Genomic DNA, 14642 nt, shown 5'->3' on the forward strand with positions numbered 1-14642 from the left:
GAAAAAGAAAGAGAAAAGGAAAAAAAAGAAAAAGAAAAAGAAGAAGAAAAAGAAAAAGAAAAAGAAAAAGAAAAAGAAAAAGAAAAAGAAAAAGAAAAAGAAAGAGAAAAGGAAAAAAAAGAAAAAGAAAAAGAAGAAGAAAAAGAAAAAGAAAAAGAAAAAGAAAAAGAAAAAGAAAAAGAAAAAGAAAAAGAAAAAGAAAAAGAAAAAGGAAAAGGAAAAGGAAAAGGAAAAGAAAAAGAAAAAAAATCTTCTGAGAGGACACTACTGTTTAAGAAAAGAGATCATATTTGTTTTACCTCAATTACTGCACTTTAGAAAGGTTTTTTTTAATGGTCAGGCACAGGAACAGATAAACACTGAAAGAGAGATGATGATGGGAAGCTAATTATGAAAACTAGAAATAGCGTCTCCTAATAGCTGTACTGTAAACATATAATTGTTTTCAATGTTATTTTTCATCCTGGAGCATTTAATATTTTGCATTAATGACAACTGTCCTGTAATGAATTTGAGAATGTCCTGTAGTTAAAATTGGGAAACTCTGCATCTAGTGTGATTATGACTTTATCTATGTTAGTCAATAAGGAAGCAAAGTCTTTCCTTTCTCTCTTTTGAAATTACAATCCTTCCATTCAGGAAAAAGATTAGAGGGGCATTCTTACTTCACTCTTAAGCATCTTTCTAAACTAACCATCTTATATACCTTTTAGGAACAAATCAGAACAAGAGATGGGGTATGGCCCTCAGGGCAAACCAGAACTAATATCAGAGTGTTAGTGATTCAGATCTCTTCCTTAAAATCATAGTTCCTCTGGCTTTCCCTCAGTGAAGTAAAGGTTGTCATGGCTCATAATAGGGCCTTCCTCATTTCATATGAAGCGCACCAGCTCAACTGGCATGAAGTGATATTATAATATCAACCTGTTCATTTGGAAAGATTTTGGATACATCTCTTAAATGTCCTCTGGTTTAAGGTGCAAGCTGGTCAGTGCCTAAAATAGACAATGTCAGAGTCCAGTGTAGCAACATTAGATCAGGACACATCTTAATTTTTAACAAAAACTAAAATTGTAATTAGCTGCCTTATTTTGAGCTACATAAATCAGGGGCAAAGGCTTTTATCTCATCTCTCAAGAGGTCCTCCTTCTGTGACACTGAAGATTGCAGGACACTTGACAGTAAGCATGGGAGATCACACCAGAGCTGTTCTTCCTCTCTGCGATTCTAAGCAGTTGCTACGTAATAGACACCAATAAAATTTTCCTGTTGTTGCTAGTTGACTATGTGAAACTCTCAATTAAGTTACTCTTAATTTAACTCTTTTGGAATAGGTCATAGTGTGCTCAATGATATTCCTTCTGGCATTGCGGACACATACAAGTGCATCTTCAGTTTTGCACCATTCTTTCTCTCATGCAGCCATCCATATTGTTGCCCACTTGATCAACATAGAGCGGTATCATAGGAGCCAATCAAAAGAAGCAGGGGAATTACGGAATAAACTTTCTGGCCTTGGCAAGAACTCACATGAAAGCTACTTGAACCCAATCAGGACCTATGAAACGGTAAGTTGTCACTTTTTGGTTTTCCTCATCTAAAAAGTTTTCCTCTGTGGATTCTTTTGTCGGTAAAACTGTATTTCAAAGCCTTTTAACCAGAGCGAGAAGGTGCTGCCAGAGGTTAACCTCAATTTCAGCTGAAAACACTTACTCAGAGCTGCAATTTTCAGGTTACTAAGCTCAAAGAAATGTCTATAGTATTTTAATTAGTTTGTCAGGAGGCAGCTGGGAGAGGGGGGAGGATCAGGAGTGTTATGAATAGTAGACAATGAAACAAAGCTGCCAAGAATTTTTAAAAACTAAATTAAGCTATCAATATGTGGAGCAAACACAGCAACTTCTTTCCAGAAAGAAAAAGAAAAAACAGTAATAGCACACAAAGACATTTCTTTCACAGCTGCTATTTGGCTCTCCCTATGGTTGTGCAATGGGGGGTTGAGTCTGCTCTGTTGCTACATGTAGAGCTTGACTACGCAGGGAAGTGCGTATGAAAAATCACCCAGAGGCATGCTGCTTATAGGATGCAGTCCACTGAGAAGCTAATGCAGGTGTGTGTTCTTCAGAGCCAAGCAAGACTATGGGCACCTCACTCCTGCTAATAAATGGCTCTGCTTGGTTTGGGGAAAAAAAGTTGTGCTTCCTGTTCACTCTCTAGGTTATCTCATAATAGCATGGACAGAGCTAACATCTGCAATGCAGGCGTGTAGAAGGAGTGCCAAAGTTGGTCAACTTTTTGTCCCTGTTCCATTTTACCATACATCACATAGATGTTATTTGCTTGCTTGTGTATGATGTTGCATACTCTGGGCTTGAAAAGGCAAGTCTGAAGTACTGTTGGGACTCCCACATGTATTGTTTCGGCTCTTCAGAAAATTCCCACATACCCAGCGTGCAATAAAGGCCATTCAAACACCAAGGAACAGGCTTTTTCAATCATTGGTGTGCTCCACTAAAAGAAGAAATAGAGTGAGACAATGCCTGGACAGCCATCCATACAACTTCATAGTATTTTTCAACTGTGAAGCATTTTGTCCTGTTTTTTTCTCTTTTCAGTTTAGATAATGTGATTTTGCATCTTTCCAAACAAACAAGTAACCAAATCTTAAGTTTGAAGAAAAACAAGCAAATGAACAGCACTAGGAACATATACGTCCTGATGCTAACGTTGGCAAAGTAGTCAGGTTTATCAGATCAGGAGCAAATGCACAGCTCTTTCTGAATACCCTGTGCCCACTCTCACCACATGCATGTGACATGTTCCCCAAGAAGAAAATAGAGTTTACACTGCAGAATGGCAACCTACCATCTTTCAGTGGTTACTTGCACCCATTTTTACTCCATTAAGCATTCCCACAGTGATATAATTGGGCAGTAGGACTCTAAGTAACATTAAGATCCTAAATATCCTTTAGGAAGGATCTCATTTTCTGAGATCCTTTCCTAGATTTCTCACACCCTATAATTACATGCCAATTTGCAGCCTCGATTTATAATCTAACCTCTAATATTTATATTTCTTTTATTGCCCATTTGTATCTTAGTAGGTACACTGAGAGTTCGTAAATTATGAAGGAAAGCAAATAAAAGATTGCTTCTACCTTCAGAGAAGAAAGTTCTGAGAGCAACAATCCAGATTTTCTTTTCAGTTTTATCATACCCCTGTATTAGTAATATACTAAATGTCTTTGACATTTTTCCTTGTTTCATCTCAAGATGTAAACTAGCAACTGTAGTGAAAATGTTCAAAACACTTAGATCAATCCTGTTAATACGTAATAGGATCTGAACATACTCTTCACAGGCACCAATATGAAAATGTACTGTGTGCTCTCAAGTGTGAACTTTTGAAAAAAATAATTTTACTGTTAAAATGGCTGTAAAAATAGCAAGGTGGAATTTTATCATCTCTAGGATTTCCATATCAAATGAGTACACTTTACAAGTACAATATCTTTTTTTTTTCTTTTTCTCCTCACTTCTTAAGCTGCCGAATCAGCTCAGGCTCCAGAAGGCGTGCTGAGTCCCTTCATTCCTGTGCATCAGCCCTGGTAACACAGATGTATTTTGCAGGCCAAATGGGGACTTCATTTACAATCTGCCAGAATATTTAGCTTGAATCTCTTCTCATGTGTGTGATTTTCATTGCCGTTCCTCCTGATTTGCACTTTATAACTGATTTCAGCATCTGACTGCTGTGTTCAAAATACGTCTTCACTCTCACTTCAGTTGATTGTGGTGGGTTTAGACAAAAGTAACAGACCTGTGCAGAGGTCTGTTAGTTATGAACAAGAAGGAACATGTTCTAGCCCAGAATAATAATGTTTCAGCACTAATAAGCATAAAAAGGTAAATATAACTAGGTACTTTGAAACATAAAAATAAGTGCTGTCCATTATATCTCTAGTTAAGTATAAGGAACAGGTAAGTGAGATATGCCATTTAGGTAAATGAGAGCATGCCATTTTTATACACCATTTCAGGGATGTAAGAAAATCAAACACTTTGAGGTAAATAAGCATGAAAGAGCCTCACACTTTTATGGTTGCAGGTGCCTTAGCACCTCGTTTCTATCACCCTCACATGAATAGGCAGGTTTGTAATGCTATTTTGGCTCTTACACCTCTAGGTTTAATCTTCTCATTTCCCTAATCATTTTCCTTTTTTTTCTGAGACACTTTTACATATGAAAAATAGATAAAAGTACTACTGAGATTGTGTAATTTCCTTCTGTCAATTCCCAAAACAAACAAATGGTGGCAAACACTTACATATCTGTCTGGGATAAGCCTAAGTGGAAATAGAATAGGGCAATGTTTTCCCATGCTATGTCTAGGGTAAAAAGGATGTTTGCCTTGCTGATGTTTCTTGCTCTGGCTTTGTTTCTATGCTGAAAATACAAGCTGGATTTCAGCATCATGTAATAGCAATAATAAAAGCAACGATAATATATTTTTTCTTATTCTAGAACACAACAGGAGAGGTTCTAACTACCATAGCTGGAGTAACTGGAGTTGTGATTACTGTGGCTCTAATACTGATCATGACTTCATCCACGAAGCTCATCAGAAGGTCATCCTATGAGGTGTTCTGGTACACCCATCACCTCTTTGTGGTTTTCTTCATTGGTTTAATAATCCATGGTATGGGGTAAGTATCTGCATAACTACATAAGGCGTATGTACACGGTCTGAGATGAAACATGATTCACATCCATAATACTGTGTCCTTCTATTAACAAGCTGGGATCTTTGCTTAGAGACAGATTGCAAAATGAAAGCACTTTGAATATAAACTCACCATTTTTATGTTTTGGTTCTTTCAAACACTCTACCATCCACCCTTCTTACAATTTGCATCTTATCAATAGATCAGAATGAATGAATCAACTCCCATTACCGGGAACTGGGGCCATTCCAGATTAGGAATCAAACCATTGTGGGTTCAAATTAATAAGAGAGAGAACTTTTGCTCACACCTTTTGCTTGTAAAATACTTGTAAGGCATTTTACAAGAGGATGGACACACAAAGAAGACCCAGTGAGCCATGAGAGCTTTCAACATGTCAGCTACTCAGTGGTGAATGCCTCTGTGGATGTTTTCCTGTGTATCCATAAAAGTAAAGTGGTTTTTGTCCCTCTTTTGCTATGGGGAAAAGAACCCTAAATTTCCTCACCATAAGAAAGCAGTATGGAGTAGCGGTGGGCACTGTATTGTGAACCATGTCCATTCTCTGGGTCTAAATAACTGTAATAGCAAACATCTCAAGTTCAGCATTAGCCTAATCAAGTGGCTTTTGGGGCGAGGAGTGCCAGGTCACTGATTCTCTCCCTATTATTCATCACAAGAGGAAGGTCTGTCCTATTGGTACAGGGCTCCTGGTTCTCACACTGAGGGACAGCAGATTTGGGGAATGTGCTTAAGAGGCTCGGGGGCCAATAAACCTCCTGCCTATTCAGTGTGAGAGCAAGGAGGCACCTGTTGATGGATTTTATCTTCTGTTTCCAGCTGTGGCAACATCTTCTCTTTCCCTTCTGTTGTTCGCTTCCCTCCTTTTCCCATTGTCATTTATAGTAGCATTATTTCGATTAGTAGATTATAGTAGATTATATAGATAATTATAGTGGATTATTATGAATCTCTTTCAGTACATTTATATTATCATTTAATTTATATAAGGAGTACAGTTTTGAAGCACATCTCCTGGTCCCCCTCAATATGCTTTTGTTCACACTAGGGAGCAGTCTTGGAGTGCATGACCTGGATTGCTTTTGGATGAAACTATACCGAAAGATTAGTCTCCAGGAATGCTTCCATCCATATGGTCCATGTACTAACAAGTGTTCGGCTCATGGGACCAAACTAGACCTAGTCCAAAGTAACCCCCTGAAAGTATGCAATGCAAAGCCCGCAGCAGAAAGTGCTTTGCTCTACAGATCTTCTCCTGTTTACTACCTAGACTACACATAGCTTCAAGTTTTCCTAATGCTTTTTAAGTCTATGGATAGAGTCACTTCATGTTATCGTAACGTGCTTTTTTTGTGTCTGTTTTGTAAAACATTCAGATGGTATTGCCCACCTCTAAAGTACATACAGACAGGTCTTCTCTGATGCACAGGAACTTCTTAGCCAACAGCAGAGTGTGCGTGTCTGTTCCCTCGAGGTGCATGTTCCCTCCCTGCCCACCACAGGGCAGAAAACAGGCTTGTACAATGTTTTGTGGTGTGTTACTTTTCTCACCTCTTCCCTTGTGATTTGAGAGTTGTCACATTTAGTTTGGCTTTGAGCGTGCCTGAAATTGTCCCAGTTAATTATTCCCAAGTTTCCAAGGCACAGCTGCAAACAAATGCTGTAAACTGTATCCTGGCCTGACTAGAAAGGCCTGTCTTCCTCTTTCACATGTTTTCAAACAACTATAATAAACCCTTTAAACCTTCAGCTTTGGGAGGCCCATCTACATAGCTAACTGATCGGCACTCCTCAGCAATTGGTTTCCTGAAAAGGGGACATTTATTTAACACTGATATCAATAGCATTAAACAAGTATGATAGTTGCTCCAGGTTGGAGGTACACTGCAACAGAATAGCCCCCTGCTGCCCTGACACATCTCTGCCAGTACCACTTACAAAAAGGAGTGTCAAAAATCAAGGTTTCATCCACTTCTCATCATTTCCTCCCTCCCAGGTGACTGATCAAAAGCAACTGCTCACTGGAGCCTGGCCCTTTTTCTATCTAGGATGTGGCAGTTCATGACACAGCCCCATAAAAGAAGGCAGTTCTTATCCTCTACTCTCTCACAACACAAGTGTGCAAGACAGGCTAAAGTTGTAGAGCCAAAGTAAGCATGGAAGGGATAATAAAGAGAAACAATATGAAACAGACAGGATTTCCTATAAAAATCTTCCTTTTCTACCCATAATCAACACCAGCTGAAGCCCATTTAAACTGATCGGTCAGAATTGATGTGTTTGGAAAAACTCACATCGTTAACATTTTCTGAAGTAAAGAAGCTAGAAGTGAATATATTTAGAAAGCACACATCTCAGTGTGTTTACAGTCCTCCGACTTTATTTCCAGCTTTCACAAATGCATTTAGAAAGCAGCAAAGGAAAGAGAAGGTCTGTCACTATTAAGTTCTATAATTTTTCTAAACAATACCAGAGTCTTATATATAAAAGAAGTCAAAGCATCTGCTCCAAAGAACTTACATTCACATTTTGCTACAAACAGCCAAATGTACGTGTTCTGTGCAAGGACTCTCTGTCTTCAGCTGCACTTGCATACACCAATACTACGACATACCTCCTTCACTTGATAGGGGAATCATGGCAAACCTAAAGGAAATATGATATGAACAAGAGAGCAGAACAGGCTTGAAAGACCCAACTTTTGAAAGTTCAGCTGAATGCATATCTGCATTTAAGTAGTAGTACAAAACCTACAGATACTTAGAAATATTGTAAAGAAGCATATCAGTGATGAACATTTTTGTTTTAAGTCAGCTTGTCCGAGGTCAAACACCTCAGAGTCTGCTGCTTCACAATGTCACTTACTGTAAAGATCACCATTTGGAATGGGAGAAAGCTACTCAGTGTCCCCTGCCGCAGTTTTCAGGCAACAAACCTGTGGTAAGAGTGATGTTTGTCTTCTGTTCCTAACTTAATGTTCTTCCTTAAAGAGGCCAAATGTCTTAGTGTGCTATGTAAAATTTTGGTGTTATCAATAATTATTATTTCTGGAAGATCTTTTGGTTAGGCAAAACTCACATTCAAGGGTATGGATTTCAGAAGTGGTCCCTCTCTATTTAAATCTGTTGTGTACACTTATTTTTTATGATTTGGTATCACCAATTTCCTTGATGTATTTGTTGCACAAATATAGTCTCCAGGTGAAAATTTTATAAGGGTAGAGATACAGAAAATATAATGGAGCAGAAGATCTAGGGATGCAAATTATTTTTATTATTATAACTAATAATGCTTTAATATGGATATTCTAAATACCAAGGGAGAGTAAGTCGGAGATAAAATTATGCCCTTGCTTTGGGGCACAGACTTCATATGATCCAGCCTTGAGATCTTAAGTTAGGTAAAAAGGAGAGAATTTGAAACTGAGAATTATGGAACGGAAAGGAGAAAGGCAAGAAAAATGTCCCACGGAAGGGTGGTTTTGCTGCAACAAGATTGCAAATCCACAGGGGGTAATTAAATAGCAGACTTGTACAGTATGTCAGATGTCTAGCATCTAAACAAAATCATTTAACATTTGCAACTAAAGATTTAGCTTGCTCATATGCAAGTTTTTGTTATTCCTTCCAAAAAGAGAAAAAACACCAAAAGAAATCTTAAAGGAGAATAATTAGCATTCTGTATCTTGCAGCTTTTTTAATGGCTGACATAGATTTTTCTTAAACTAAACTATTGTTAGCCACTATCCAACCTGCATATTAATGAGAAAGTGAATGCCTCTCTAAAAGTTTCAGCTACAATGTCACCATCAAAATCAATACATGACTACGCACTGTGAATACAGACACAAACTTGCTTCCAGCAGCATGTTTTGACATTCATTATTATAAAGCTAACTTGAGAGAACTTCCACTTCTCTGTGTTAAACCTAGTTTGCCACACTTACCTGCATACCCAAGGCCATACTAGCAAAGTCACATTAAATGAATTGTGATATCACCATATGACATATAGATCATTTATAGGAATGGTGTTTTGCTGGATGGGTAGTGCACTGTGCTCTGATACCTGATAGACACTTCGGTTAGCAAAAATTTATTCAGATGATAAAAATCCATGATGAGACTTCTGCAGCACCCACAAGGCCTGATGAAGACGTGACTGAGGGAACAACCTTGTGCACAGCTGTGACCGCGTTGGGGGACACCAAACTGGCCCTGCTCCTGGAGGAGGGTAATGCAACCAAGCCCATCTCTCAGTAACAGCACACCTGCTCCCTGCTCCATTATTTCAGCCCGTGGAAGCCTGATCTGGTTCCCACTGGGGATGGTGAACACTTCAGTCATACCCAGGGCATCTGGACTTGTGTTCTCGCGTTCTCTCCTGAGCTGTCGCTGCCCCATCGCCTCATCCTCATTAAGGAGAAAATCGCCAGTTGGATGACAATACAGATGCCCTAAAAAACCGGTCAGGAGCTGTGTTGCTTAGCAGCCCACCCTTTCTGGTTGATGCCCTGTTGTCCTAAACCAACCAAAAGACATTTCAGATTGAATGCTCTGCTGTGCTGGAGTAACAACACATTTAAAACCTGGACTGAGCTCCTATCTCATAGGATAGCCTGCATTCTTAACATTCCTGTCATGTGCTTTTATTTACAGGTAGAACAAATAGAAGAGAGGAAAAACAGGTTTCATCATTACTGTGGCTTGATATATGCTAATGTATTCAAGATATGTGAGATTACCCACTGTGCAGAGACACCTGTAGTATTTAGGGACAACGGATGAGTTGACTTTCTGCTTTAACTCAGAATCTTCTGGCTTATGCTGGCTTCTTCCCATTATTAAATCATGCATTTTTTTTAATTTAATTTTCAAGACTTAACCTTGGGAAATTGCCACTCCATCCTCTTAGCACTTTCTAAGGAAGTCACATAATTTTATGGCTTGCCTCTAATAAAAGATACTTTGTAACCTGTGTTACCCAGCTTGCAGAGCAAAGTCAATATTTCAGCAAGTAAAGTTACTCTTTGGAGATTTTAAAAATCACATGATTTTGGAGACTTCAGTTAGCTCAAATAATCTAAGCATGTAGTTAGTCTGGAAATAAAATCATATCTTCTATAGTCTGGAAATAAAACCATATCTTTTTAATCCTGAAGACTGAATTACATCTAAGCATCTGAGCTACCATAGTACAATAGACTAACATCGTCAGCTAGTATACTTGAATAGCCAAGTATCTTTGATTGTTACAGTGATTAGTACATATGATCAGCAAGTGTAAGTACAGTAATCATCTACAATACTTAAAGTATGGTCACCTTAGTATCCTAGATCAACAAAACACATTTACTGATACAGAGCAGACTAATGGATTAAATGGAAATATATCCCATTCCTCTAATTGAATATTTGGGACTTAATGTTTTTTCATGCAGCATCAGAAAACTCACAGCTTGCAATGAGAGCTGCTACCATTTGACCCTTCTGAAATATTTTAGACTCTAAAGAGAAACAAAACAGTAAGGGCATGGGTAATATTGTATAAATGTATGCAGCTATACTTCCTCATGTCCAATGACGTCTATATATAACCCCTAAATTAATCTTTTTGCCTGTTAGTAGGAATAGATTTTTAAGGCTGGTTCTTGGCCAGAATACAGATGGTTATTAGCACTGCTTTTGGAGTGTGTCTGTGAAAGATTCCCATATGTCTGTTCCAAGAGAAAGCCAGAATTGTTACCATAGCACAAGAAATACTGTTGTGAGAAAGGTGGACCAAAAATCACAGAAGAGAATTCAAATCATCCTCTTTTAGGCTAAGTGCTGTTTTATGCCAGAAACGCAAAATATTTTTGTAGAAATTAAGATAAATTTATGAGTTTTTAACATGCAACTTTCTACAGGCTTGGAAGTGGATTTTAAGTCCTGTGGTGTTGTATATCTGTGAAAGAATCATTAGATTTTGGAGATTTCGACAGGAAGTGGTCATTACTAAGGTATGCAATGTAGCTTGCAGAACTGCCTAAAAAGAACTGAATGACAATTTTTTTTTATTTTTTATTGATAATTTCCCTATATTATGATCCTCTTTTTTACTTCTAGTTTCAGCAGCTCTTCCTTGAGTACCACGGTTTCAACCAAGTACTGACTTTGTGTTTTGCATTTATTCCAGTAGCAAATTTATAAGCAAATTCCATACGGGAACAAACTTGATTGACAAAGTACCAGACTTATGAGACTCTACCACCATAACACATTCCCTGGTCAGAGAATATCTCTTTTTTCTGAAGTGAAACCCACACGCTACTGCAGTAAATGGCACAGAAACCATCAGCTTTAGTAGGATATAGTTTTTGCTTTCAAATCTAGAATCTTCCAAGGAGATTAGGGGATGTATTATCAATTAGGGCAAATGGTCAAAGCTTCATTAATATCATGTAATATTAATATTAATATTACAACTGTGACAATTTATCCTGGCTATAAATATTTTTATGCACTTCGAGCCTATTCAACACAGAGCAGAATGAATCAGGAGTGCTGCTATTGAAGCAGCCCAGTCTACACAAATCAAGCCGTCAATTAGAATCAAGCTTATCTTCTATGAGGGAAAAAGCATGCTGGATAAATCTTGCTGCTGATTTCACAAAGTGGCTGTGATCTGAGAATCTCAGAATAGTAGGTGTGACATGTACAGAACTGGCTGCTTACCTGAGATGAGCTCTTAATAAAAGCGTATTAGAACTGAATTCACTGGGCTTGATTCTTCCTCCAAAATCAACAATAACCCCATATAAGTCAATTGCGTTACTTGAGAGTAAAACTGGAAAAATCACTCCAGCCAATTAAAGAGTACTTTTGCACAGGCTCTACTAAGATAGAGAGTTGCCAAAGTTTTGATTTGTTACAGCCTGTACTCTGCTTCTTATATTCATAATGCAAGTTGTCAAATGTTACACACTGTAAGTGCTCTCAAGCTGTTGGGTAGCAACAGCACTACGACATATAGTACAGATCATTATCTACAACACTTTTTAAAATTATTAGACATCCCAATTGTTATTAACTTTTGGTAGAAATCAAGTAGAAATGACCATTAAGTCTTCTGTAACTGAATGGAAACAAACAGTTACCTTTTTAATAGGCCCTTTTTTATCGTTTAGGGCTTTTTTTATAGGCCCTATTTTTAAATAGGCCCTTTTATTATTGTTTAGGTGGTGATGCATTCCTCTGGAGTCCTTGAGCTTCATATGAAGAAAAGTGGCTTTAAAATGGAACCTGGTCAATATATCTTTCTACAGTGCTCATCTGTCTCACAGCTGGAGTGGCATCCTTTCACACTCACTTCAGCTCCTGAGGAAGAATTCTTCAGTGTTCACATAAGAGTAGCTGGGGACTGGACTGCAGCCCTCTTCAAGGCCTTTGGAGCAGAGGAAAAAGCTTTCAAGGAACTGTGGATGTTACCAAGGTTTGAATAATAAACAGTACATTTCAAAATGTTAATTTTTACATTGTAAAATAAATTTTAATATTTTTTTAACATTTTAATTAATGTTATGTGTATTCTGTGTGACACAGTATTAGATCACAGTCCTGGATCCATAAATTACGTCATTTTGCTAAAGAGCTATAAGCAAATATGGTCATGAACTTAGGCCAATGGCTAGCAGGAAGACCTGATGACGAATCCAAGATTTAAAGTTCATCTGTGCTTATATCTATATCTATCTATATAGGTATCATCTTTATTTGCATCATCTCTATCTGTAGATACACCTTTCGATAGGTGGGTATTTCTGAATTAAATTAAAATGACATTAGAAGCTATCTGCTAGCTATTTGTCTGTATACTTATGTTCTCCTGATGGCACCCATCACCTGCTATCCAAATGTCCAGTTTTTCCCTTAGATATTCTGTGGCCCCAGAAACTTCTGTCGGAACTTTACTTTTTTTCCAGCAGTCTCTCTCAACTCTGTTACTGGCATCCAAAATCTGTTCCAATTTACAAAGGGTATCAGCGCTCAAATTCTGTGTCTTTGGCAAACAGGTGCAAACAAGTTGATTCTTCATTGGTACAAGTCAGCAGGGCTCTACTGAAATTAATGGAACCACCTTGCCTTACGCTAGCTAAATATCTGGCCATATATGTAATAAATTCAAACCATTTAGCTATTTGCTGCTGTAGTGGAAATACTAGGAAAAGAAAACAACCTGGCACAGGATAATTTGAATTCCAGTGGAGTATGTAGGGCCCAGGCCCGAAGGGGCTATTTTTCCCCCTAGAAAATTAGTTTTGATGAGGGAGCTCTAGTAAAGTGGAGCAGCAAAGGGCACTTGTTTAACTACATTTATATAATTTAATGGGACCTGGATGCTAAAGAACATTCCCCTAAAAAGCTTATAGATGCCATCAAGCTACACAGGCATACTAGAATGTGGGGGCAGAGAAGAAAGCCTGGTCCAGATCTTGCGTTATATCAGTTAATAAGAATTAGAAATGAAAGCTGTGCCTTTGTTAAATGCAGCTGGAATGAGAAGTATGCCATTTCAGCAGAACTGGGACAGAAATGGTCTGAAATGATTGACAGTCAGTGTAAAGAATGAGAAAGAGAAAAATGTTATCAAATGTTGCTGGCCACAATATAGGGTTGAAATTAACGGTGCTGTCACGTATGAAGACCCTTCTTTTTAATCTTGTTAGGGTGCCTAATGCCGTCATTCAGTTGGTTGCATTCTTGAAATATATTAAAAAGAATATTTCAATAGTTAAGCTAGCAATAAAGCAAAAAGCTTTTCATAGGTACCAATATCTAAAAATAATGACCAGACCAGTGACTATATTAAAAAATAACATATAGCGAAAACTGAGCAGAAGACAGAAGACATTTAGCAACTTAATTGTAAGGCAAGGTTCTAAAACTAAAATATGTATGTTGTAATTAATAAAGGAGGACTAAAATAAAATATGCATACATTTATATAGGCAGAAAAGACTGTTAGCTGTGATTTCTGGTTAAATTGAGAGATAAGACCATAGAACAGACTATTACTGTAGAAATCATAAAATGCCATCCTATGTTTCTTAGGGTTTTTTGGCTCACATTATTACCATTTTAGCACATTGTTCCAGAATCTTACTCCTCTTAGGGTCAGGAGTACCACAAATTCCTGCTGATCAGGATGGTTAAGCTTCAAAAATAACAAAAAAATCCTCTTACGTTACTTTTTCAAACTAAATTATTTTCGTGCCTTCCCCAGACGTACAATACTTCTTTCTAACGAAATTGGGTAGATAGACATAAAGAATGTGGACATTTCAAACCATAGTTAGAAACATTTTACATCCCTGTTTTCCAGTACTTTCTTAGCATATGCAGAGGTAATTTTTTTTTTGTCACTTTGTTTACTATCTTCCTACCTTCCTCCATGCTCTAGATCAAATGAATGGGTTGTATAGGTTGGTTTTCTTTTCCCTCTTTCTCCTCCCTGCTCCTCTGAGTCTTTGTATTAGTCTAAGCTTTCTAGCTACGGGAACAGCAAGGTGTTCAAACAGATTATGAAATCTCTGCCACCTGAGGATTTAGGAGCAGACTGACTAGGCAAATATCTGTAAAGAATGATTTAGATAAAACTGATCCTGTCTCGTAGCATGGAGATAGATTCAAGAATCTCTTGAAATTCCTTCCAGATCAATTTTTCTCAATCTGTTAACGATAATCAGAATCGCTACCAAGCTCACATTGAACTATGTAGAAAGCTTACCTGAAAGCAGTTCTTAGGCACTTTACGTAGACATACACACACGCATATATATATTATACTTATACTCTTATGTCTGTGCAACGTCCAGATATCTGATGAAAAGCTTTGCCTTTCACTTCTTAAATT

The 14642-nt window shown here is 37.7% G+C and overlaps 1 protein-coding gene across 1 annotated transcript in view; it reads left to right on the forward strand.

Annotated features, from left to right (window-relative positions):
- NOX3 (NADPH oxidase 3) overlaps positions 1 to 14642 on the forward strand; it is a 40136-nt gene that overhangs the window by 10403 nt on the left and 15091 nt on the right. The window contains exons 5-9 of the mRNA XM_068936457.1: positions 1423 to 1568; positions 4528 to 4709; positions 7559 to 7688; positions 10657 to 10749; positions 11968 to 12221. Coding sequence (XP_068792558.1) covers positions 1423 to 1568; positions 4528 to 4709; positions 7559 to 7688; positions 10657 to 10749; positions 11968 to 12221 — 805 coding nt within the window. The remainder of the gene's footprint in view (positions 1 to 1422; positions 1569 to 4527; positions 4710 to 7558; positions 7689 to 10656; positions 10750 to 11967; positions 12222 to 14642) is intronic.

Source organism: Struthio camelus, chromosome 3 (genome assembly GCF_040807025.1).
Source record: "Struthio camelus isolate bStrCam1 chromosome 3, bStrCam1.hap1, whole genome shotgun sequence".
NCBI classification, from domain to species: Eukaryota; Metazoa; Chordata; class Aves; order Struthioniformes; family Struthionidae; genus Struthio; species Struthio camelus.